At 36.8% G+C, this 25,378-nt stretch overlaps 1 protein-coding gene across 4 annotated transcripts in view; it reads left to right on the top strand.

Annotated features, from left to right (window-relative positions):
- The first annotated feature begins 5,316 nt into the window (after positions 1–5,316).
- Rgl (Ral guanine nucleotide dissociation stimulator-like) overlaps positions 5,317–25,378 on the top strand; it is a 33,469-nt gene continuing 13,407 nt past the window's right edge. The window contains exons 1-2 of one of the 4 annotated variants that reach the window (XM_011634099.3): positions 5,317–5,986; positions 24,529–25,113. In XM_011634099.3, the coding sequence (XP_011632401.2) occupies positions 24,928–25,113 (186 nt within the window). In that variant the 5' untranslated portion in view covers positions 5,317–5,986; positions 24,529–24,927. Of the gene's footprint in view, positions 5,987–17,932; positions 18,206–24,528; positions 25,114–25,378 lie in introns of those variants that run through there. The other 3 variants (XM_089083717.1, XM_011634100.3, XM_089083716.1) reach the window with 3 other exon arrangements.

Raw genomic sequence — 25,378 nt, 5'->3', positions numbered from 1 at the left:
TCAAGATTCTGCAAAATGCGTTGCATTTCTCGTGGAGACGAAATTCCAGAGTGAGAACTTCGGATCTCTCGAATCGTTAGAGCTGCCGAATCACGCTCTAGAGCGGAACTTTGAGGTGCAAGGCGAATGAAGCAACACGGCGTTTCATAGAAACTGTTCTTGAATAGCGAAGACAACAATAACAACAAGGATAATAAAACGTAAAAAAAAGCATATGCGTACACATGACACATTCGTAGACGAGCGCGAAACGTGAACGATTGTGATACGAACTTGTGCATACGAAGAAAACGTGGAAGAAAAAGTGGAAGAACGGTTCAGCGCCAAGTTCGTAGGTTAAGAGATAAATTATATGGAACTTTTTTTTACGCCGGTCAAATGTAGAAGCTGCGAATGTTTCCAGTTGACGATCGACGACGAAGCGCGGATTTCGATTTTCTTCTCTCGCGAATTCCATGTGTGACTTAATTAACAACGCGACAAAACGGGCGAAAATCTCGAATGTGTCGAGCGCCAGGAGAATATTTTTTCGAAAAGATGCACTTTTGCTCGCGCGCGCGATCCTTTACAATTATACATGTATAAAAAGAATTATATACATATATATAAAATTACATGTAAAATTATATATTTTAAAATTATATAAGTATACTTTTAAAAAGGATATAATGTATTTAATTATAGGAATGTATACAATTGTTATCTCTTTATTTTTGTAAATAGCATTATTTCATCTCGTCACAATTATGAATCGCGGAATGGTCAAACAATTAATTTGATTATTCTGAAAGGAGTCGATCTTAAATGCGTTATCAATATATATCATGTGTTTCTCCCAAATTATATTTCTATAATTATACATATATATATATATATATATATATATATATATATATAAAAATATATACATATACACAGCGCGATTATATATAGTAACCGTACTTTTATAATTGGCGCTCGATACATTTAAAGTTCTCCATTTTAAATTGTTATAACACAGATTTGTAACTGATATTACGGTGCCTACGTAATTGTATATGACTTTAGCCACGCGCGAATTATTTCTCCGCTCTGAACGAAAGGAGGGGAGCCCTTTCGGAGGTGCGGAGGTGGTGAAATTTGACGGAGACGATTATACGACGAGAAATTCGACGAGAACGTAGAGGAGGAAGCTCAAGAAGGGGGAAGAGGGAAATTCGCGCTTGAGGCGACCAAAAAAAAAAGCTCGGCTCTCCGCGAATGAAAGGAACGGCTGAGAGTGAGACTACTCGCGAGGGACACACCGCACCGCCATCACGCCGACTACCTTTTTGCACACCCGTCTCATCCTCCAAAAACCGAAAAACCAATCGGTCGTACCCCCCCCTCCTCTCCTGTCTCCCCTCTTCCCCGCCCCCTGTAGAAAACATTTCAAGAGAAACGGACCTCTCTTTAGCGCATCCCGGGACGTTGATCGCTGTGTCCACGATTAATCGAAGCACTATACATAAGCGAAGCGTTAACGGTACGACGATAGTATTAAATTTATATACACAGCATACGTGTGTAAAAACACGCACACACGCGCGCGCGCGCGCGCGTACACACACACACACACACACAGAGAGAGAGATACACGTATACACGGACACACATATGCAATCGAAGCCGGACGTGTCAATTCCCAAGGATTTGCGAGGCACCCTTGTTCTCTTTTTTTTTTTTTTTCCATTTTTTTTCGCTCCGTGATCACGCTGGCGTACCTAACTGTGTTCATCGTTGATGATCGGTGCCTAACAAAACAAGCGAAAGGTAAAAATCGCTGATTGATAGAGAGAAGATGAGAGAGAGAGAGAGAGAGAGAGAGAGAAAGAGAGACAAAAAGGTGACCAAGTATTTCGAAGAATGTATTGGAGGGTGTGTCCAAAGCGCAAGAGGGATGTGACACGTCCGCGCGTGGCATTGAAGAAAAAAAAAAGAATAAACATATAAAAGATTATACACGTATGTAAGTAACTTTTAGAGTATTTGAGTAAAAAAGAGGCATACATAGTTGATAGCGTTTTATTAAATGTTGTGAAAAACGTCTCTTATCTGTCTGCTGTCTGTCCATCGTTTAAATGTTGTCCAAGTCTCACGTCTTCGTGTTCTTGGGGCGCATTTAGTGTTTAAAGTGGCTGAAGATAATCATCTTTGCGAAGCAATTTCGGAAAAAATTTAATGAGATAAGAAACTCTGTTTATACTTCATTATTTGATTACTCAATTTGGAAATCGAACAGCCACTAAGAGCGCTCAGAGCGTGAACCAGAACACTTGTGTGTCTCGCCATATCTTTCATTGACAGAACCCTAACATTCAAAAGAAAGATATCGTCTGTCCTTGTTATCGATCCTGCCTTGTTTTCTTCATTCTATCACGTTCACGATTGTTAATGTAATATTATTTTCTTTATTTAATTATATTTAAATAACTTGGATTTCATTAAATTTAAAAAATATCTTAACTATCGTTAATGCAGTAAAATCGACATTTTTTTTTATATTATTCATTGATTTAAATTATTACTATTTTGAAAAAAAAATATTTTCATATAAATGAATAAAATACGGGCTGAATGAAATTTAACAAAAACAGAAATAGAGAATAATGAAAAAAAATTAAGATGAATAGTAGTAATAGAAAAATATAGTATATATAAAAAAGCAGTATCCCGCAATTTCCTAACACATTTAAATCACTAACTTTTCAATGAACGGATCCAAGAGAGGCTGTCGTCATTCTACTCTCTTCAGAAGGCAACAAAAAAAATGGCAAAATGATATAGCGATTCTAAACATGGCATGTGAAAACTATCTCTTTTCATGGACGTCGAACATGGAATAAAAACGTGGGATTTTGAAGAAAGCAGAACCTTGAATAAGACATTTTGAAATGGTAAGATTTTGCTATCACGCTACAATAACAAATGCAAAAATGCAAAAATATACAAAATTTTTTAGAATAAAAATGGAGAAGCTCACTTTATATATAATTTTTATTTTTATTTTTAATTGAATTCGTGAAGTTTAAGAATTTGGTTCATTCTAATCTATTTATAAAATTTTACAAATATCGTCATTTCGTTTGCGTATTTAAGAAAGTAAATAAAAAATTCGAAAGTAGATTGTAATTATTGTTTAATATTGACGATAAATTAAATTAAATTCAGATAGCTCAGACATGTTTTGTAAGTTCACTTTCTTCTAATTTGAAGAATTCTAAATCTTTCTTTTTTTTATGTATTTTATAGAGGATTTTAATTATTCTTGCCACTATAATTATCTAATTAAATCTTAAATTTACAAACGCAAATCTTAAATATCGATAATGAAAATTCGATATTAAAAATCCGTCAAACTGCATATAATATATCTGTCTGCACATCGTAAAAACTTGGATTTTTTTTCTCCTAATTAAAGGTTTACTTTTAAGTACCTCTTCAAAACTAAGCGCCATTTTGACTCCTCCTGAGTTTTGAGGTGCATCGATCCGTCCCTGAGTGCCCTCTCTTCTCAACAAAGCCGGAGGAGAGCGCCTCCGTTACAACAAATGGCGGTACCGCGCGTCCGTAAGTACCTGCTCCCCACTCCGTATATCTCGTCATGGTGGGAAAAAGTCCGTCGCACACCGGCACACATCTCCGGCGTGACGGAGTGGTTGCCACACAGTCGCACACCGAGGTCCGACTCGCGAGGGAAGCTCGGACGCCAAACGGCTGGCAATTTTCCTAGCCGCGTCGCGGCTCGCACACGCACACGCACGCGGTACCCCGTCTTCCCGCCTCGGTTTTTCCTTTCGCAATCTGAAGAGCGGGGACCCCGTGCGGTAATCTCTCGGTTCCCCTGTACCGTACCGTACCGTACCGTACCGTACCGTACCGTACCGTACCGTACCGTACCGTACCGTACCGTATCATATCGTATCGTTCGCGGCACTCGCTCGCTCGAAAGAGAGAGAAGTCGCCGCCCGTCTATCCGTCCGCTCGTTCGTTTACGAGCGATTCGTCTCGGTATAGCGACATTCGAAGCTCTCGGGAGTGCCAATTCCGGAGTTCCAGGATCACACGACGAATTGTGAAAGTGAGTGAAGTTTCGAGGGAAGATTCGATTGCGAGAGAAAGAGGGAGAGAGAGGAGCGACAATGTGCTCGGAGGTGTCGTTGACGTTTGGTGTGTCAGTGTCCTCTCTCTGACTCTCTCGCGCCCGCACTTGCCGCATTGCTCTTCATCTCTCTCTCTGTCTCTCTCTCTCTCTCTCTCTCTCTCTCTCCCTCGTTCTGGCCTTCGTGAGAGTGCGTGCGATGGGAGCGACCTGAGGGGAATCTGAAGTACTTCCGAAACGCATATAAAGTGACTATATCGCGAATAGAGATATAGTTTATATTCTGTTCCTCAAGTCCAATAACTGTGATTGATACTATGTTATTCAGATCCCCGCTGTTATCCTTCTCTTTCTTGACGTGACGCACAGGATATCCCTATCCGGTCACTATAATCCTATGTCCCTAGAGATCCCTATAGATTGTACCGCGCTCTATTCATATAATTATTCTCTTCTCTTTTTTAAGAATTAATGAATATCTTGACAAATATAATCCAATAATCTCATATATATTGTAAAAAACATTCTTAAAGTACATCCTTTTTCCTTAAATGTGACCTATACTATCGAAAACTCTATCGAATTACTATAAACGATTGAATCTCTAATCAATTATCATCCTTTTAATAACCATCCCTCATAGTTAAGAGTTTAGGATATGAAGTCGAAATTAAATAAAATGAATAAAATAAATGGTAACTTAACTTATCATATTAATTGTATTTTTTATATTATTTTTAATACTTTGGATCTGTCTTATTAAACCGTTATTAAGATCCATTATTAAATCATATTAAGATCATTATTAAATTTCTCGTCACAAAAATTAGTGTGTAAACAATTTTCCTAAATTCTCCTATCTAAATATTGCATTTTTATTAAGGTTATAATAAGAATACATATATTTGTATTATTTCTCAAATCACATTATTAATATATCTCAATTTATCAAGTATATATCAATCAGTATATATCAGTATATATCAATTTAAATATTTTTATTCCTTATAGAAATTTAATAATGAATTAATAATAATGGAAGATAATGATTAGTTATTTATTTTAAATATTAAAATGTTATTCGGTACTTTTAATACACAAAATAAGTAATTTTTATTATTAAATTGGCTAGTATTAAATTGGATTTTTATAAGGGATGTACATATTTTATATATATAAAAATTTAAATAGTCTTATGTACATATAGAGCAGAATTCTAAAACGACAAAATACTTCTATTTATCTATCTCTTCTCGTTATCTTTTTTCTTCTCTTCATTTTATCCTTTTCTTCCTTCGTCATCCTTATGTCGTAACAATATTACGATTATATCATATATTACGTAAACACTCGATATAAATATATCCTCATATTCCTCTCTGCGCGCGCCTGATATTCTTTTTTTCTCTCTTTCTCTCTCTCTTTCTTTCTCTCTTTGAGAAATTCCTAAGTCAACTGCAATTGTTATAACGGTTTTTCCTATAATTTTTTTCTTCCTCTTTTCGCCTTTGTCAATTCATATTTTCCCCTGAAAAGTGACGTTTTGTCCCAGAAAAGGTGGATAATTAAAAAAAAAGGGAAGAACGTGCCCTTCGGCGTCGTGCGGCGCGATGCTGGATGACAGATTAGACCCAGAACGACTGTCGCAAGAAGAGTCCCTCGGGAACGGTCCCATTTCGGGAGTAGGCCTTGGCGCAGAATGACGAGCGTCGTCGGCTCGTGTTGCTGCTGTTGTCGAAAGCGAAACCGCGAAGAGGAGCGACGAACAGCCCGGCGACGAAGACGACGACGACGAGCGACGACGAGTTCGGGTTCCTCTAGCGTCAGCAGGGGGCTATGAGCGCTGACAATGGGGACGAATCCTTGGTAATTACCATGCCTTTCTCTTTTTTTTTTTGCCGCCTCCTTTCTGCGTTTTCCGCCTTCTCTCTAGCAGGAACACGCGCCGAACGATTTTTCCATCCGCCCCGTAGTTTGTACGTCAAATTATGTGTCAAGTTACACTTTCGCACTGTGCCGCTTGAAGATTTACATAAGGATAATTTAAAAGGAACGATGGCGTTTGGTCTCTTCCTCTTCTTCTTTGGTGCGGTGTTTTTTTCTGGTGTTACATCCTCTCCTGATATAATTAACTTGGAAGCATGGTCCCATTTTTTTTTAACATCATTGAGGATTATCGCGTATGAATTGTAAAATTTATATGAAAGAACGATTTTGCTGAAATACTGAAAAAAATTTAATCGGAAACAGATCTGAAAATAATTTTTTTGGTCATCAAAATAATTGTATAAGACATTTAAACGTGATGCTTTATATTGCCAAAATATTTAGCTGCTTAAACATATTATATAATTATTTTAATAGCGTAATAATATCATTTTTTTATTTGTATCTAGTCAAATTTTTAGATTTCAGCAAAACTGTTTTTTCTGTACTGAAACACATTGTAAAACGTTATCTATTCCATTCTCTACTTATTGTTGTATTTCCTTTCACGTCATACATGGCCAGAATTTTTCTGATTTAATCAATTTGTAGATATATGTCAGTATATCCAATTTTCTGGACGTGGCTGACAAAAATAAGAAAATGTATTCCAAACTCATGCCACTCATTCCTTTCTTCTCTTTTTCTCTTTCCGCCATCGGGCGGAAGGATTATGGTATTGTAATGTGTATTTGAAAGCTCATTCCTGACGTAACGCGGTCACGAATCGTACATTTTCGCGTCCGGAGATACGACGCTTGAAGACGCGATCGATAGAGACCATAGCTTTGGCGAAATTTGTTTCATTGTTCTTTTATTTCGGCGCATTTGTGCCACTGATAATTACTATTTCGATAAGGAATTTGATTACAATGTAAATAACTTTAAATAACCATATAATAATTCCGAGTTCTTTGTAGCTTTCCTAAAAATCTGAAAATATCGAAAGTCTAAAATTATCGTCTAAAATTTCAAAATTTTTTGTATAAAGAGAAAAACAACAGTCTGTTGTTTTAAAACTAATGTTCTCGAGATGTAAAAAAGACATCCTAGAATTTCTATCACTTCAATCGTCTTTTAGAAATATTCTTAGAGCAAAACAAGAAATACTATAGGACATTTTTAACGTATCGTCAGTCGGATCGTCATCGAATGAAATACTAAAATGGGATCTCCAAATTAATAATCCACGCAAAATGAATGAAAGATTCCTTGCATAATTTTCTCAGAAAAAGCGAAATCAATGGAAAAATGTACGGTGAGTCTAATAGAGTCCATAGATATTTCTTCGCAGCTGTGATTAAATCCTAATCGAACCGAGAACTTGACAGTCGGCCGTTCTGTCGATCGATTTCTACCTTCACTTCCGTCGTCGCTTTTGCGCGCACACACACACACATACACACACATACACACACACACACACACACACACACACACACACCCACACAGTACCGTTTCACCGATCGGACTTGTGTCTTTATTGCATCTGCTTGCGTAAAGCGGCAGAGCGCACCCGTCCTTGGTGCCTGGCGAACTTCTCTATTCCCGACGTTTCAGAAACTTTCGCGCAATTCGAAGTTGAAATTACCGCTGCGCCGCACTCTTCCTCCCCTCGCCCCCCTTGCCCTTCCCCCCTCCCCCGGTCCCCGTAAGTTGCAGTCGCGTCGCCGCGGAAATGTCAAGGATCTCGCGCGTGCGAAGTGCCCGTCGCACGCGCTGACTTCCCCTTCGGTCTGCTTCCGTAACGACGCTCGACACGTTAGTGGACAGAAAATTATGGCGTCGATATATCGTGCCCGTCACAATCGTCACGGGCGTCGCGTCGCGCCGTTCCACGAACGTTATCGGCGATTATCACGAAGGGAGTGTCTTCGGCACGTCCGTGAAACGCCGTTCGCCATAGATCTTCCTGGATCAACGCGATCGTTTGTTCTCGTCGTCGGATGTGACACTTCAAGCACTATCGTCACAACTTCTTGTGGAGATAGAGCGTTTTTTTTTTTAACCTAAAGAAAAATGTAGAAATGTTGGAGATTAGATATGGAGAAATCTTTACGAGGAACTTGAATCGGAAAAATCTATCAAAACTGAATTTTATCACTTCAAACAACGCGCGCTTACTACAACACTATATAAGTTAGAACGATTTATCTGAATTATAGAATCTGTCAAATTATATTTTTACTCTTCTATTTATTTTCATAATTCGAGTTTATATCACTTTTAATGTTTCTAGATAAACTTTTTTCTAAAAATGGAATTTGCTTAAACACAAAACAGATTTTATATCGGATATTTTTAATCAAAACGTATTTAAGATTTAATAATATTGTTAAGGCTTTCATTTACTTTTTTCAAAAAGATCAATATATTTACGAATATTATCTGTGTATTATCATACATTGTTAAATGCCAAAGTTTTGTGAACATTACAGTTCATTTCATCAGGTCTAAGAACACTCTGATAATGCGACCTAATATTTAAAATTTGATTACAGGTCTTGAAATTTAAAGAATTTAACCTGGCCATGTGAAAGGAAATACAACAATAAGTAGAGAATGGAAGAGATAACGTTTTACAATGTATTTCAGTAGAGAAAAAACAGTTTTGCTGAATGTTAAATGAATTTCTAATGTTGAATGAATTTCAGCTAGATTCTAAATTCTCTCAAACTTTGTATTCCACGGTAGTCGAAATGCGATTATTGTGGGGGGGGGGGGATTATCACCCTCGTATGCCTGCGGACAAGCCGCTTTCCACGCTTTCCCTGGAAAGGCTTCGCGGTGGCGGGTTGGAAAAGCACGGTTAATTCCCCAAGTTGGGAATATCCGCGAGCCGGTTTATCCGCTTCGGCGAGCCGCGTTTCGCGCCTCGCGAAAGGCATAAGACGCTTTATGGGGAATGCAAAGTAATACGTGTCAAGTCTAACGAAGCGCGTCGCGGAATGTACGGACGGAGGCGAAGGAAAACGCGCTGAAATGCGGGAAAAATTAAGGCCGGATCGAAATGGACGACTCGAAGGAGCTCAATGCTCTTCCTGTGAATCTGATCGTCCCTCTTCGAACGATCGTCTTCCGTCGTGTAAGATCTCCATCGAGAGACAAATTTCTCTCGTTCAACTTGCACCGAAGAAATATTTACACAACAACAGGAAGATACGACATCATTATTCTTGATTACCTTAATTAAGAACGCCATACTTTCTAGTTACATAACGACATTAATTAATTTTGAAATCGAGCCTTAAATGTAATCAAACTATGTCAAAATCTCATGATTTTATCTCTTTATCTGTAATACCGCAAGTTTTAGAAATCTCATACGTCAGATATATTTCTAATCTAAACTTTAACTCTAAATTTTAATTACCAATGTGAACTATATCGATTTACGTATTACGAGTCGTCACAAATATAATATCTTTGTGACATCAATATGCGTAAATAATTACTCTCGAAAATTGTGTAATTAAAAAAAAATTTCAATATTTCGCACGGCGAAAGCATTCTAGAAACAGGATGGAACTTGGTTGTCTATCGCGCGCGTTACAGTTTCAGAGAGAAACCGCGCGATGGTCGCGCGTGCCACGATATCGGCGGACTTTCGCAATTCCAACGTGCGAAAATCGAGTTGGCGGGAGTGCGAGTTGCGCGGAAAGGAAAAGAGATTCCTCTCGTTCCGTATCGTGAATTCAGAATTCAGAATCCGCCTTTCTCACGGCGAGAGACGTGAGAAGAGCTCGGTGCGAGCGAGTGTAACTGGAACGTGCGCGTAATTCCAGCACGCCTCTTTCGTATCGTAATCTTAAATTGGAGCGATCATATTATCCCATGTAGATCTATCTATATTTCAAGCACAATTCAATTTCTCGCCGACACGGCGTTGTTACTGTGGTAACTGAAATTGTCGCGGCGAGATCAGGCCGGACGGGCTAAAAGGAGAATAGCCTTTACGACTGTTTCCCGAGGTAGAAAATTTAGCCTCGATCCGGGTATTAGGTCCACTTAAAGCGATTAGCACGTTTTTCACGTTCGAAGAAGGCCAGGAGATCCTCGATCGTGACAATTATTCGATGACTCAAGCCTCTCGTTGAAATTCGCACGACTGTATCTGTCCGATCGGTCGGAGGCTACTCCATTTAAACTGATTATTTCATCGATATTCTTATCATATATATTTATATCCGCTTGTTTCACAAAAATTTGTGCTCTCTCTCTATATATATATATATATATATATATATATATAAAATTTAACAGACGTTTCAGTTCCGCAATATAAAACTGCAAATTATTATATTTGTTTAAAAGAAATTTTTATATGCAACAATTATATCTAGGAAATTGATATTAAGCATCATGATTTAAATTAGAGTAGAGAAAATATATATTGTATATATATATAATATATATTACATATATAATTATTATGTGCCATGTAAATTTAATAAATAAATTTTACACGGTTAATTATACGTAGGTGATTATATGTTAGGAAATTGATATTCAGCGTCATGATTTAAAGTAGAGTACAGAAAATATATACGTATATAAATATTTAGAATATATATTTTATTATGTACCATGCAAAATTTAAGAAATAAATTTAATTTTATTTCTACAATAAAAATGATATTTCTTTTTTAAATTTGCGAAAAACGTCGTACATAGTGGCTTAATTCAATGTGCTAAACGTTTGAGCAACTAATCAAAGAACTTCATTGTGAAGTGTGATTGATTTTTTTGTCAATTGGAATCACTATTAAATACACACGAATCGATCGTTTATACAAATGTTTGATCGTCGCCAGCTCTCGCCAACATTCCGCCAATATTGCCGATCGCTTATTTCAATGCAACACACGTACTTCTGTTTGAAGTTACAACCTACGAATGGAAACGAGATATATCTCGAACGCAATATTTTCAAAGTGTAATAAAGAGAATTGATCAAATTGTCCTACGAAAAGTAATTTCGAGGCGCAAGACGTTGAAAAATAATTAATTTTTATATAGATAAGTCATATTAAAGAGACTTAAAAGATAATTTTATTTTTTTTTTTTTACGATACAGATAGAACTTTTTAATTGCACTTAAGGAAACTTAGTAGACTTCTATCCTAATTATTTAAATATTTATCCTCGATAAAAGAAAAAATTATAAAAAGAACTAACTACATAAAAGTTAATTGTATTTAAGTAAGCAATTCTTCTAAGTATTCTTACTTTATGTAAGTTTAAAACTTTTAATTACCACATTTAATTATTATAATTCTGTGATTTCTTTTTTATATTTGTTTTTATTTAAACATCTGGAAAGAAACTTGATTAATTTCTGCAAAATATATTTTTCTTTATTTCAAGAATAAAAATATAATACAGTCTTCTTAAGTTAACGCTTGAAGAATTAAAGAATTGCAAATGGCAATAATGTTGCAAATGGCAGTAATGTTAGTTACAAGATTGTAAACAAAACAGCTTGCAGTAATCGATCATTTGCATCATCTGTATGTATCACGAATGCATATCGTGGGCACATACAACAGTTATGAAATAGAAGTTCTCTGCATAAAGAATGATGATTTTTCTACCGTGATTTCTGTCGATTAGCGGCACGTCCGACTTTATCCGGATTGAACTTTAGCTCCTAAGAGGCGGCGTCGAGACTTGACCGACTTGAAATCACTAACTGTTTTCGACGAGTTTAACCTTGACTTCAATATATCGCTTCCGTCAGCGGTACTCGTGAAAAACAGCCTGCCAGTGATGGCATCATTTCGTCTAACCACACGCCTCTTTAACCCCTAGCTATTAATTTCGATTTTTTTTATTCTCTCACCTTCGCGCGTACTTCATTCTCGGGCCATATTTCATTTCTGACAAATTCGATATGTTGCAAAGAATGTAACAAATCATAACTGGTAAAAATATATAAATAAATTAAACATTTAATTATGTCACAATCTGTGTAATTCGCGTAATTATCTTCGAGGAAAGTGTAAGATGAATTGTTTAATACACACACACACACACACACACACACACACACACACACACACACACACACACACAAAATTCACGCGGTAATAAATGGAATAAATTTTATTTAATGTAAGTTGCGAAGAATGTAAAACATATATGTCTTGTTTTCATATGAAAAGAAAAGAAGCAATTTTGGACTAATATGTGCACGCGTGGGACACGCGTGATCCTGAGTCACCGCTCTCCCACGAAATGCTAAAACTCTTCAAGGTCCCTCATTGAAAATGATCGCGGCGACAGCAATCTCGCGCGTTTCTAAAACGGAGGCTACGTAGGTTTCTTATGTAAATCGCGCGATCACATTGTGAGCATCATCCGCGATCGGCCGCGCGGCTGGATGATGCTTAATTGCGCCCGCGGGATTTGCAATTATCGCGGCGATCGTCTCGCGCGTGCGTCTCGCATTGTGCGCGGCGCGGACGAAAGTAAAACGCTGGGAAAAATCGCGTTCTCTCGCGAGTTTCTATGCTTTCGCTAATCAAGCGATTTTTCTGCCGGCTCCCAATTGAATGGGACGAATGGGAGAAATTAGACGCGAATCAGACTCCAATCAGGCGAATCATTCGAGCGGACGCGCTTAATTATACACAGTGATTTATTTGTGAACGGATTTTATCAGCGTGCATAAGCGTAAAGTATCTTGACCGTCCCGTAACAGCCGATACAGATTCTAGTCATGCATTATAACCATTCGTCACTCGCTCGTATGCCACACACATGGTCTCCTTGGTCTTTAACACGTTCTCTGCCGCGCCAATTTTGTGATTTGTGTCACCCACGTCGCTTAATCGCATTAACCCATGCAATATGTTCGTTATATTTCTTAAATAAATTGTGTTGCATAATAATGATTTAAGAAGATACGCTACAATAAAGGTCTAAAAACCCCCTTTCCTTTTGGACCAATATGTATGAAATATGTAGGATCTTTTTTTTTTTTTTTAATAATCATGTCTTGTAAAAAATATTAATTAGTATTATCGAGTAGACTTTGAGACTTTAAGAATTTTTGTAGATGAAAATATAAATATGCGCGCGCGCGCGCATTATTAGTAAAATATCAATTTTTTGAAAAATGTGAAAAATTGATTTTTTTTTTAAATGTTACTATACTTCTTTAACCACCAAAAATTATTATAAAGGGAAAAATCATCGATGACTCACGATATTAAAATTATAATATGCCTCACAAGTAAGTGTTGAAATGATATTAGGAATTCATAATTCTGTTTTTTTTTTTTTTTTTATAATATATCAAACGGCCTGAATGGAAAATCCGGTCACCGATGATCTACGGCATGGAATATATTAATACTCATTAATGTTCGCTGTATTAAATTGATTTTGATACTCGAGTTCTTATCTTTGTTATCAATGAAAGCTGTATAACTGAATTAGCACGATAATAACAATATATAAAGGTTGATCACCGCTGGCAAAGCACGTGCTCACGACGCTCGTTACCGCGTGAAAGTGGAGAAAATTCCTCCACCTCTATTTAAGTGATATACACTCGTACATAACAATATGTCGTACATAACAATATCGCGTATACACACCTGCATATACACACGATGAGTTTCCGGAATCTAATGTTTTAAATCCGAATGAGTGATTTTTGTTTTTTTGCACCGAAATATTTCCTACCACGCTTTTATTTACGCTCTAGTTATTCTACGCTTATTAGATATATATACTTTATTATTATTATTACTCATACTCGAAATTTAGTATATTATGCAAAAAATCTACTGAGTCTAGGTTTTTCGTTTCCTTAGCAAGCATTAGGAATGTATTTTAATATGTAATAATAAATAATATCTGAAAAATATATACAGGATGGTATCCCTAACCTGATCATCTGATAATTCTTAAATTATTTGTTATACAGAAAAATGTTTAGAATAAATGTAGGCTTTCTAGAGAATTAAATGAATATTGATTTATTCGCAGACAGTGGCACTGATATTTTTTTATAAGTATCATTTTTTTCAAATAAAACTAATTTATAAAAATCAAATAAAAATAATTTAATAAAATTTTTTAATATAATAAAAATAATCAAATAAAAATAATTTTTTTACATAATATAATTCTTCTATTTATTTTGAATATAAAAATATTAAAATGAAAAAATAAATATAAAAAAATTTAAGTCTACGAGATAATTTTGTTCTTTATTTTTGTTCATATTTTAACAAAAAATACAAACTTGTAAAGTATTTATTTTTGATAATATTTTTATACATAAACTGATGAAATGGATTGATGTCAAAACATTTTTCCATGTAATAAACAATTTGCAAGCAATTTTAGATTATCAAGTTATCAGTGAATCATGTACATCTTCAATTACACTTTACATACACTTACTGAATATAAACATATTTCTTCAGATAATAGAAAGCTTCAATACGAACATACGAACATTTCTAATATATTTTTTGTATGTCATAACATGTTTCAAATATATGAAGAAAATGTACATAAACTGTATTTGCGATATCTTTTGAGCATTCTCAGAATCTACATGTATTGTTTAAGAGAATTAATTTTAGATTCAATTACTAATATTTATGTAGTAATTTCAAATGGCAGTTATAATAACTTTTTCTTTAAAGTCAGAGAATCTTTCAAAAATTTGATTTATTTTGATTAAATATATAAAAAGACTACTAGAATTACTAAAATTATATGTTATCAAAATAATGTTATATTCAAATAACTTTCATTTTTTAGTTATAATTTTAATATGGGCAATGAATTGCTATAAAATCTTTTTTTCAATTCTTTACTTTTTAAAAACAAAACAATTTACTAACTTTTTACATTTTAAGAGTGTAAAATATGACAATAGTAGTATCCTAGTCATCAAGCAAAGTAATTTCGGCGGCCATTTGTAAACATATGTTAATCGTCCGACTTGGAGTTTTAAAATTCTTTCAACTTTCAACTTGGAGTAATTCCTATTGAAAGACACTTTCTAGACAGGAAGAGAAAAATAAATGCCTCGCTAATGCCGAAGTTAACGGATGTTATTTTGCCAAAGGCGACATTTTTGCTCGTAGCTCCTCTTAAAGGTATAATTATACTTATATGTATACTTATGCGTGAATACACAAAAGTAAATGACCTCATTGACCAATCGACCAACTGCTGAGGTGCCAGCTGGTAAAAGTTACTTTATAGATCTGCATATATTATTTTTAAATTATTTGTAGGTTTCTTAAATTAAAAAGCAAATAATCATCAGAGTTTTGTAATTATTGAATTGAAACTACATTTCATTATTAGAAAAATTATTAAAAATAGTTACAAATATTAAAACATATGTTAATTTTACACGAATATTAAAATTATATATTAAAATATATAAGTAAAAAAAACTAATTTGTTAAATTAAATAAAAAAATATTAAAAATAAGGAATTGGTATTAAAGTATTAATCAAGATTGTAACAAATAATAAATGAAATTGATATGAAAACTAATTTTTTTCTGTTTTATATCAATGAAAGGTGACTCATGCTCATTTTGTGATAACCGCCACGAGTCAGCAGGTCCGACATTTAGCTTTGAAATGAACGTCGTTTTTCGAGCTCGTATCGATTCGCTTACCTCGTCTCGCGGTCGGAATAATGACGTCATCGTGACGCAATTAATGGTGGGCGCATCGTATTCACTGCATTATGACGTCTTTTTCGTCATGAGTGCGTCATATGCTTTATGTCATCAAGAACTGACGTGCGGAATTAACTGCAATTCAAATTCAGTATCAAGAGTTTTGCTAAAAATTTATGGCCATGTCCGTTTATCATTTACAATCGAGATATTTTGTCATGACGATCGAAGGCCGCATGTGGACTATTTCATCAAAAACAAATCGACAAAAATCGCGATTGTGAAACTTAATCTATTACAGGGCCGTGTCTAGAACTAGGGATCTAATTAAAAATACATATAATATAATCCAAATTTTACAAAAAGTACAATGAAAGGAGAGAAAGAGAAAAAACTATTTTTCTTCAAGTTAAAATTAAATTATTATGATTTACGAATTTTTAAATTAGAATTGCGATTTATATTTTCTTTCATTAAATAAAACTATTAAAATTTTGAGTCCAAAATAAAATTTATATTATTAGATAAAATTGAAAAAGTAATTGAGAAATTATTATTTTAGAAAATGTTAAACGCCAATTTCACTCGATAATTTATTCTTCTTTTTTTCTTTTTCTTCTTTCTTTTTGGTTACGCCCATAGCTCTTATTGGGAGGATGCTGAAGAAAGCAGCTGGTAGACGCATCTGACGATCGTTCCCTACGTTATAACTTCACGTTAGTTGTCTGAAGGCTATTCTGCCACCCTTACAATATCGTTTTTTCTCCCCGAAAGATGGTAGTATATACGGGAAAGATTTGATGACTCAGACCGTTTTGGGGATGCAAGAGTCTGCTATTTCCTCATGGAGATCAACGCAGTCCCCGTTCATTTTTAACAATTGAAGGAGAAGGGTCACGATAACATCAGAGTGAAATGAAAATTGAAAAGAGAGATATTATTTAAAAGTTTATAAATATAATGTAAAAATAAAAACGTCTTATCAATTTTAATTCGCAGTGATCGGCACAATGATCTATCAGTTAAATAATTTTATTTATCAACAAAAATGATGGCAAAAATATTTCACTTGTGATATTAATTGAATGAAAAGTATTTATACGATTTTATTATCAACCGGATTTATTCGCTCGATGTCAAATTAATATCGGAGAATATTGAATGAAAATTTGCGCGAGTATTTCCAAATGAAGTCACGATTACGTGTAATCGTGGAAGACCTCCGTGTTTCCAAGATTATGTGTAGAAAGCATTAAAAAAGCCTCGTCGAAGACTCACGAACGGCAATCATGCATGTGTGCGCTTGTCATGTGCGTATCCTGCGACCATCTCGAGCGAAAAGTATAATTTCTATACTATTTTACATTTTTTTTATTTACATTAGATTACAAATATTGATGATTGAATATTAATAATAAATTTATTTATGTATGACTACATCTCCGATTTCTCTCTGATTTTCCAGATTTTACTGTAAGAGGCGATTATGTAGTAAATTACCTTGCAAGTGTAATCTTCATAAATTCTTAGAGTTATAAATAAATTAAAGTGATATAGTAAAGATGTGAATTATTCAAATCGAGTTGAATCAGATAAGATTTGATTTGATTTGTATTTGAGTCTTTGTAATTCAAATTTGAACTATATTTCAAATAATAAAAATTAATTTATATCATAATATCAGAATTATTCTTTTTACATTTCAATCTTCTATTATTATTTATATATTAAAATTTTACAATAATTACTTTGTATAGTAATTAAAAAATAATGTTTTAATAATTCTACTAAGATAAAATTTCATCGATTCGAAAAAGGAAATAAATTTCGATTAAATTCGATTCGATGTTAGAAAAAAAACAAAAAAAAAAACTTTAATCGCACATCTCTCTGTGATATCTGTCAAACAAAAATCAGATCAGCTATCCGTCTCCCTCTTTCTCTCTAATAACTTTTTAATTAAGGTGAACTACTTGTTGTTAAAAATACAATTTCAAAATAAATAAACTATAATAATCGGCTTAATTTAAATTAACATCTCCTTTGAAGCGAGCTGTTTTAAAAAGATTAATTAATGCGCTAATTAAATCTCGGAGCCTCGGGGTCTAATTTCGAAATCGATCTGTTTTACGCGCACCCTCGCCACGGTCCCGGTCTCGGCGATACGTTCCTGCCCATGCCGCGGCCCGTGCCGTGGCGGCATGGTCAGTGCATCCTCGAGTGCCACGAGCGGCCGGGACGCGCGGCTGCAGCGCGTCAGTCGGCGTCAGTCGGCGTCAGTCGGCGTCGGGACGGCGAGCGGTGCGGTCATTTCGCTTCCCTTCGGAGAACCGGTGGTTCGCGCGTGGGTTTCGTCATTCGCGTCCTCGTCCTCGTCGTCGGGTCAGGTGATCGTGCGCGCGGTCTGGCGTTGCACCTGGCCGAATCCCGCCAGGTAACGAAAATCCGGAGCAGCTGCTCCTCTCCGATTCAGCTCGCTCCCCTCGCGCGCAAGTCACTTCGTCGCAGTTGATGACTTATGATGAGAACGACGATGATTAAGAGACACGCTGATATCACCGGGCGTGTTAGTAATTGTAACCCGAAGGACGCGGGAGGATCGGACACGTACACAAAGGACGATCTGTGCCGTAGAGAATTCCGCGATCGACGCGTTCACAGCTCGCGCAGCTCTTTTTCAAACACGGCCGCCACTCTGACCTTTTCGAAAAAAATTCAGCTTCAATTTTTCAAGTCTGTTGCGCTGCGTTTTTTAAATGCCATCGGTGCATTCGTTCGGTGCGGTAGAAGAGAGAATTAACAGAGAGAATTAACATAAACATTTAAAAACCAATTTAAAGACTGACCAATTGTTTTAAATAGTAGGAGCATACAAAATAAATCTTGTCGGTTTCTAGTGAAGAAACCGATCATTACTAAAAACTACTTGTATAAATATTGATAATAATTAAGCAATGCGTTCAGTTTACTCCAGGTTTTTCGAATCTCTTGAAAAGATCTCACTTCCTTGTACTCGCGATTTCAATCGCATGCTGGAGCACGCACTTTGTTCGTGCCTGTAATCGATCCAGCTGCATAATGATTCATGACATTCAGGGAAGTAAGCAAAATCCATAATTCCGCTTTTCCTTATAAAGATATACAACCTGTTTCTCTGAAATTGGGAATTACTCCGTTTTCGGGCGATCGATATCCTATTAATTGCCAGCGAAACGTTGTTGTCGTCATTTCACGTCGTGTCCGGCGCTATAATTTAATGACTTCATATCAGCGTGAAAATTTTCATTCGCAATTTTTACTGTAACTCACTTCGCACTGTTCCGAGAGCCCAAAATCTTCGATTAATGATAAAAAGAATTTACGTTTTTACGTCAAAGCACTTAATATTAATCATAGATTTTCCGTCAGCAAAAAGTTAATTGGTATGATTAATGACAAGGGTAAAGATCATCATATGCTTAACAAAAAAAAAAGAGAGAGAGAGAGAGAGAAAATTGCCGGCGCAAATGGAAATCACAATAATGCAGTCACTTTTCCACTTTAGCAGCTCAAATTAATCTTCTTTTTACAACGTCATAATTAAAATAGCCTCTGGAATCTTTTATGATGCCATTGTCCTTGAAAACAAATCTGCTTTTGCAATGTAAAAATAATTTTACGAGTGCAACATATATATTCTGTTTTTCTCTTACGTTGAAATTTACGTTGCATCTCTCGTACGCGTATAATCCGCGTGTAAATTCTATAAGCTTTTATTCGCTGGGTGAACAGAAATGTCCGCGCGTTAATTAATTCTTACTCTCTCGATATCGACCGGCTGTCTCACTCAGCCAACGTAATCATTCGCGAATATCATTTCCGCTTTCGATTTCGCATCTCAGAGCGTTTTCCCTGTTCGAGGCCGTAATGTTTTTGCTCAATATCACATATTGATGAGCTCTAGCAATCAAAGGCTGGTTGTTGTTTTGCTTTGCGCATCTCTCTCTCCCCGAGGAGGGCTCCGTTCGAAAATTTTCACGCGCTTTCTGCTTTTCCCTAGCAATGTCAACGATATATCGAGAATGGAAAATTACGCGACAGAAATATTTTTCTTTCCGTTCGGCCTGGATGCAGAAACACCTTGAAAGACTCTAACCAGTTATTGTTGAGTCGTTGCGAGCACACCTATACGCGCGTACACGCGTACGCGCGTACGTGTTCACGTGCGAGCATTTCGCGTGTACACCAACGTAACGTGAATGACTAACCGAGTAACCCATTAGTTAGGCATTCGTTTCCCATAGTCCGCTGACATGATTATTCTCCTCGGTGTTATTTCGAACGACGGAATCCGGCGCGCGATTTCCGTCTCTCGCCGTCTCTCTCTTTTCTTTTATCCAAAGCTTTTCTCGAAAGAGAAACTTTCCCTACCGTAATGTTCACCGTAATAAATTGTAACATTAAGCAGTTCAATAATGTCGAGAATAAAATTTATATCTCTCGCGTCTATTCCCATTGACGAAAACGTGAATTTCTACCGCCGCGTTGCCGCTGATTCCACAGCTGCTAATTAATCCCCCGCGAAAGTAAATGTTGAGGTTTACGTGTAGAATTGTGTTTATTTGACCTTTTACCTCGTACGGTGCTTTTACCAAAAATCGATAGCTCGCAGGGCCAGAGGGCAATTCTGTGGTCCATGCATCGTGCGCGTACAAAGGGACGGGCGTAATTGTTACAGATGGCGAGTCTAGGGCAGCGCGCGGAAACGGGAGCAATTAGGATCCTCTATAGCGGATGAAGGGTTTTACATGAACGCCATTAAACCTACTAAATGACATGAGAGACGCGAGGTGCTTAACGTGGGTTAAGCACTTCCTGCTTTCCGCCAAACGAGCCAACCGCCGCCTCCCTTTACGGGCAATACTTGCATTGCATAATGCATTACAATTGCATCTGCACCTCTCGGGTGTGTGTGTGTGTGTGTGTGTGTGTGTGTGTGTGTGTGTGTGTGTGTGTGTGTGTGTGTGTGTGTGTGTGTGTGTTTGTGTCACGTCGAGAATTGAGAGATCTCACGATAGTAGATTTCAGAATTCATTCGGATCTAACATTATTCAGATATCCAAACGCTTATACAAACGGTGAATAAATTCGCTTCAAATTCGAGTTATCCGAGGATACGAATTTTCTAAGATATCTTAAATAGATTAGCAGCGAATTTAGATTCGGAATTTGAATTTATAGTGGATTTGGCTTTGAATCTGAATTTGGATGCGATAAATATAAAAACGAAAAAGAATGTCACACAGCTAAAAGGGATTATACTTTTAGTTTACAAAAAGATTTTTTTTTTATTATATTGAAGCAGATAAAGCGCTTTTTTTGAATGTTGAAAACGATGCCGCAATATATTTTTTTACCATATTTTTTCACTCGAGTTTTCACAAAGGTTTAATATGCAAAAAAAATAATATTTTTATGATATTTGAAGATTTTTTTATACAAAAAGTTAACGATTTTCTGAAATTCTGATCAGAAGTGAATATATCATGCATCCCCTATGCATTTTTTTATTTTTGTATTTTTCTTTGTAATCATATTATGAAGAATTTAAAAAAAAAATTTTGCCAAATTTTGTTAAGAGGTTAAAAGTTTTGTTAAAATAACAAAAGTCTGTATTATGTTAACAAAACTCTATATTAAAATTCTTTATGATTAAGTAATATCAAAATAAAAAATTTAACACATTGGGAAAATTTGGTTTTTGTACATTTTCAGTATCTATAAGAAATACTTTGTCTAGTTCAAAATAATTTTTTACTGTAAATTAGTGTTATCGAAAAAATTTAGAAATTATTGAATATATCGGCGATTCCTCCATTTTCGGATATGGATTAAATTCAGATTCCAAATAATTCCAATCACAATTCCAAATATAAATAATTTGAATACTTGAATTAGCCAATAATCCAAATAGTATGCAGTTTCGAATTCTCGAATCGAAATCAATTTCGGATATTCAAATATCTAGATCCGAATACTTAAAAGTTGTACTAGATAGATAAATTCTGAGAGCATCTCAGTAGATATATGCTACCGCAGAATCCTCGATAATTCGACGAGAAAAACAATATTCCGCGTATATCTGAAAAATTTCGGATATCGAGAATTTTTTTTGAACCAATATTTTGTCCAATTATTCATTAAAAACTTATCCCGCTGAGAAGATATAAAACGAAAAATTTTATTTGTTATGTCAAATTAAAGCCTTTGTACAGAAAAAAAAATCGTACAGAAAAAAAATTACGAAACTTTTTCATAATGATTTGCTTCATTATCTCGATCTGATGTTTCGATCAGTTGCAATGAGATATATTAGACAAATTTTTAGACACTGACTTTTTATAAATAAATTCTAGAAAAATATACGAAAGAACTTATAGATGGCTAAATTTAATTCGGAAGTAGACGCAATAAGAATACTCGATTTAAGGAAGAATAATATTACGCGACATCCAAAAGGTAACAAACGACGGAAATAGAAAAAATTTAGAAGAATTTCCATTTGATGGTTGTTCTTAATTGAAAAATTAAAGGCAAGATAAAATTGGGGGCAACCGCCCCAACTCGCGCGCGCGTGGATCGCGTTTCCGGAAGGATTAAGGCTGTGACATACGCCCGTTCGTCTCTCGTGTCATGTCGCGACACGACGGGGCGTTCGTTTTATCGTCCGTCGGAGCGAGGCGTCGACGGGCATCGACACTTTTATCATTCCGCTTATATTCTACTTAACGTCGCGTTGCGTCGTAGGGCCATCGTACCGTGACGTCCGTTTCGTTCGTCCACCCGGCGAAATCCAATCACGCGCGACAATCGAATTTCGATGATCGAGCTCGTCCCAATCGTCCCAGAGTCGGTCGTGCGTCTTCTCTTTCAATTTTCTCTTATCCTATCGCGGCCGAAATCGCGGTCGAAAATCAGCAAGAGCTCCGCAAGACGACGAGATATTTCATGAAAATGGCAATTATCGCGAAGGATAAAAAATTGACGATGGGATAAAAAATTTTGAAGGAAAGCTCAATTTTTTTTTTGCAAGATGAGAAAAGATATGCGGAATATCCTGGAATCTTTTTTTTCCTTCCCGAGAACAGAAATACATTGGAGATATTTTGAGAGCCAAGACGTCTGGATATACCTTCTAAAGATAGGCTGAGCATATTTCCGAAATGATTGTACACTCTTCAATGCGTGATAACGCGCGTTCACCTTTCCAAGCTGAAGAGAGATTATTATTTTAAACAACGCACCCTAAGAATAAAAAAGTATTTTAATCCCGCGTTCATTCTGCGATATTAAGCTGTACCGCGAGAGATATCGTTCGCGCACGGTCGCAGCGGTCAATTCGCGGAATGAAGAATTATCGCCCATTAGTGGAACAAAACGCAACGGCGACGTAACAAATTGACCATCGACAAGACGTGTGCGTATCATATTTTCACACGACGAGGTCTCAAATGCGTTTAATCTTTTGATATCGGGGTGAGATCTCGCGAGGAAGTCTATCGAAGAGTGGCCCCGTCCCATCTCGCGAGAGAAATAATTCGGACGCACGCAAATAACTTATTATCACAATTAAATAATTATCTCTATTGTTTAATGGTAGAATAATTTAATATAACAATTGAAATATTCTGTAGTTTCTGTTAATTTCCATTGTTATTCCACATTATTGCAATCACTAAAATGGAGCGACCGTAAAATTATAAATATCAGACGCCTCGCGTTGCAAGAGAGTTTCCGTAAAAATCTTTGTTTCGGTTAAAATAGCGTTAAAGAAATGCGCCGCGCCCTTTAGCTCTCGTGGCACTTTGCGCTCGCGCATTTTATACGTTGCCCTTTAGCTTCGAAAGGGGAAAAGGATAACGAAGCCTATTTGAAATACACGTTCTCGTACGAAGGGGTTGCGTAGCCCACGTGTAAACGATACGCATGCCGGAAGTGCAAACACGCACGTCACCTACGACCTTTTAGCGCTAATTAATTGTCGAGCTACCGAGGCGCAGCGAACGGAGGCGTCTCGTTCGTCAGTTCCCCGAAGTAGAGACCGTATCCCTATGGATTGTCCTCCTTTGTTGATCCTGTTGTCCAAGTCAGGTGTAAGAACGATCGACCCTTCATAAGCGCGTAATCGCGCAAAATCGTACGTTTATTTCTCAACGCACCGATGTGTGAATTAATTAGGAATAATGACCTTGGAAACATTCCAATTAAAATTATAAAATTTATATTTAATATATTCTCAAATTTATATTCTCGAAGTATTATTGGTAGTACTAAAACAACGTCTTATTTTAAAATCTCATTACGTCTCTTTCTCCGGGCGACATACGTACATTTCAAAGTATCATCAATTTCCAAGAATAAATTTACATCAATTATGAAAAATAAGAAGTAACCTGTATAAATTTAGATTTATTTCTGAAAACTTGCAAACTCACGCGATAAGAATTATTTACAATATGGATATTTATATTTAGAGAAAATATAAATATAACATTTTATTGAATTGGAAACATTCGGAAACGAATCTAAATTCTAATATTCTTTTTAACGCGAATAATAACGAACGATTACAAAATTACATTCCGCAAAATACTCTACCCTTTTTATTATTCCAACTCGTGTATTCGCGAAGTAAACGACGAAGTGACTCCGCGCGAGCGTCTCAGCACGGCGAACGTGCCTATTTCCTCTTCAACCGATCGAAATCTCAAACTTCAGCCGCAGCTGTCAAACGTCGGAAACTCGCTTCTGCCCGGCACCATGATACGCTCCTGCATCTCGAGCGAGCGATCGCGCGTGAACGTCAACGACGACGTCATCGACATCGAGGCGTAGTGACGCGACGTCGCCGCGTCGGCCGCGACGATCTCAGTTCGCCGGCAACGGGCGTCACGACAGTTCGTGCCGTCTCGAGAGAGGTACGCGCTCGCCTTCGAGAGGAAGGATCGCCAAGGGGTGAGCCAAGGAGGGACGAAAAAGAAGAAAACGCGAGGAGGAGGAAACGCGAGGAGGCGGAGGAGCGCGGATCCGCAAACGGGAGTAATTACCTAGCCGGGAGCACCGAGGGGTGACGCGAGGAAAATAGTCGGGGGGAGGCAGCGGGCAAAACACACGTGGATGCTGTGGCCAGTGTTGGGGGGGGATGACGGGCTGAGCCCCACAGCGTCGTCCACGCCGGCGGCGACCGGCGCCGTCCCCCCCGCTAAGGGGGTAAACAAACTGACCCCCCTGTTGCTCTGCGCCCCCTGCAAGCCCGGCGGCCACCGGAAGAGCCAGAGCTCCACCCAGTGGTACGTGCAACAGGTAAAGAGACACCGGATGACGGACGGCATCCTCTGACATGTTTGGGTCTTCGTTTCTGCTTCGTTTTCGTTTTCGACGACCCGTGTGCGTGTTCGCGCATTTGCCTGAAGAGAGTGGTCTCGTAGACATTAGTATTAGTATGTGAAATTACGGGATAACGATAACGTATCACGAGCGTGATAAGATCGATTCGGCCTGACCGAGTCGACCTGATTTTTATTCCTATTTGATTTATTTCTATCTGACTCGCCGCTGACGCTTTTGT

This window comes from Pogonomyrmex barbatus, unplaced genomic scaffold (assembly GCF_055798465.1).
Source record: "Pogonomyrmex barbatus isolate J1 unplaced genomic scaffold, ASM5579846v1 scaffold8, whole genome shotgun sequence".
NCBI lineage: Eukaryota > Metazoa > Arthropoda > Insecta > Hymenoptera > Formicidae > Pogonomyrmex > Pogonomyrmex barbatus.
The sequence above is the reverse complement of the archived record's forward strand: the minus strand, read 5'-3'. Positions and strand labels throughout refer to the sequence as shown.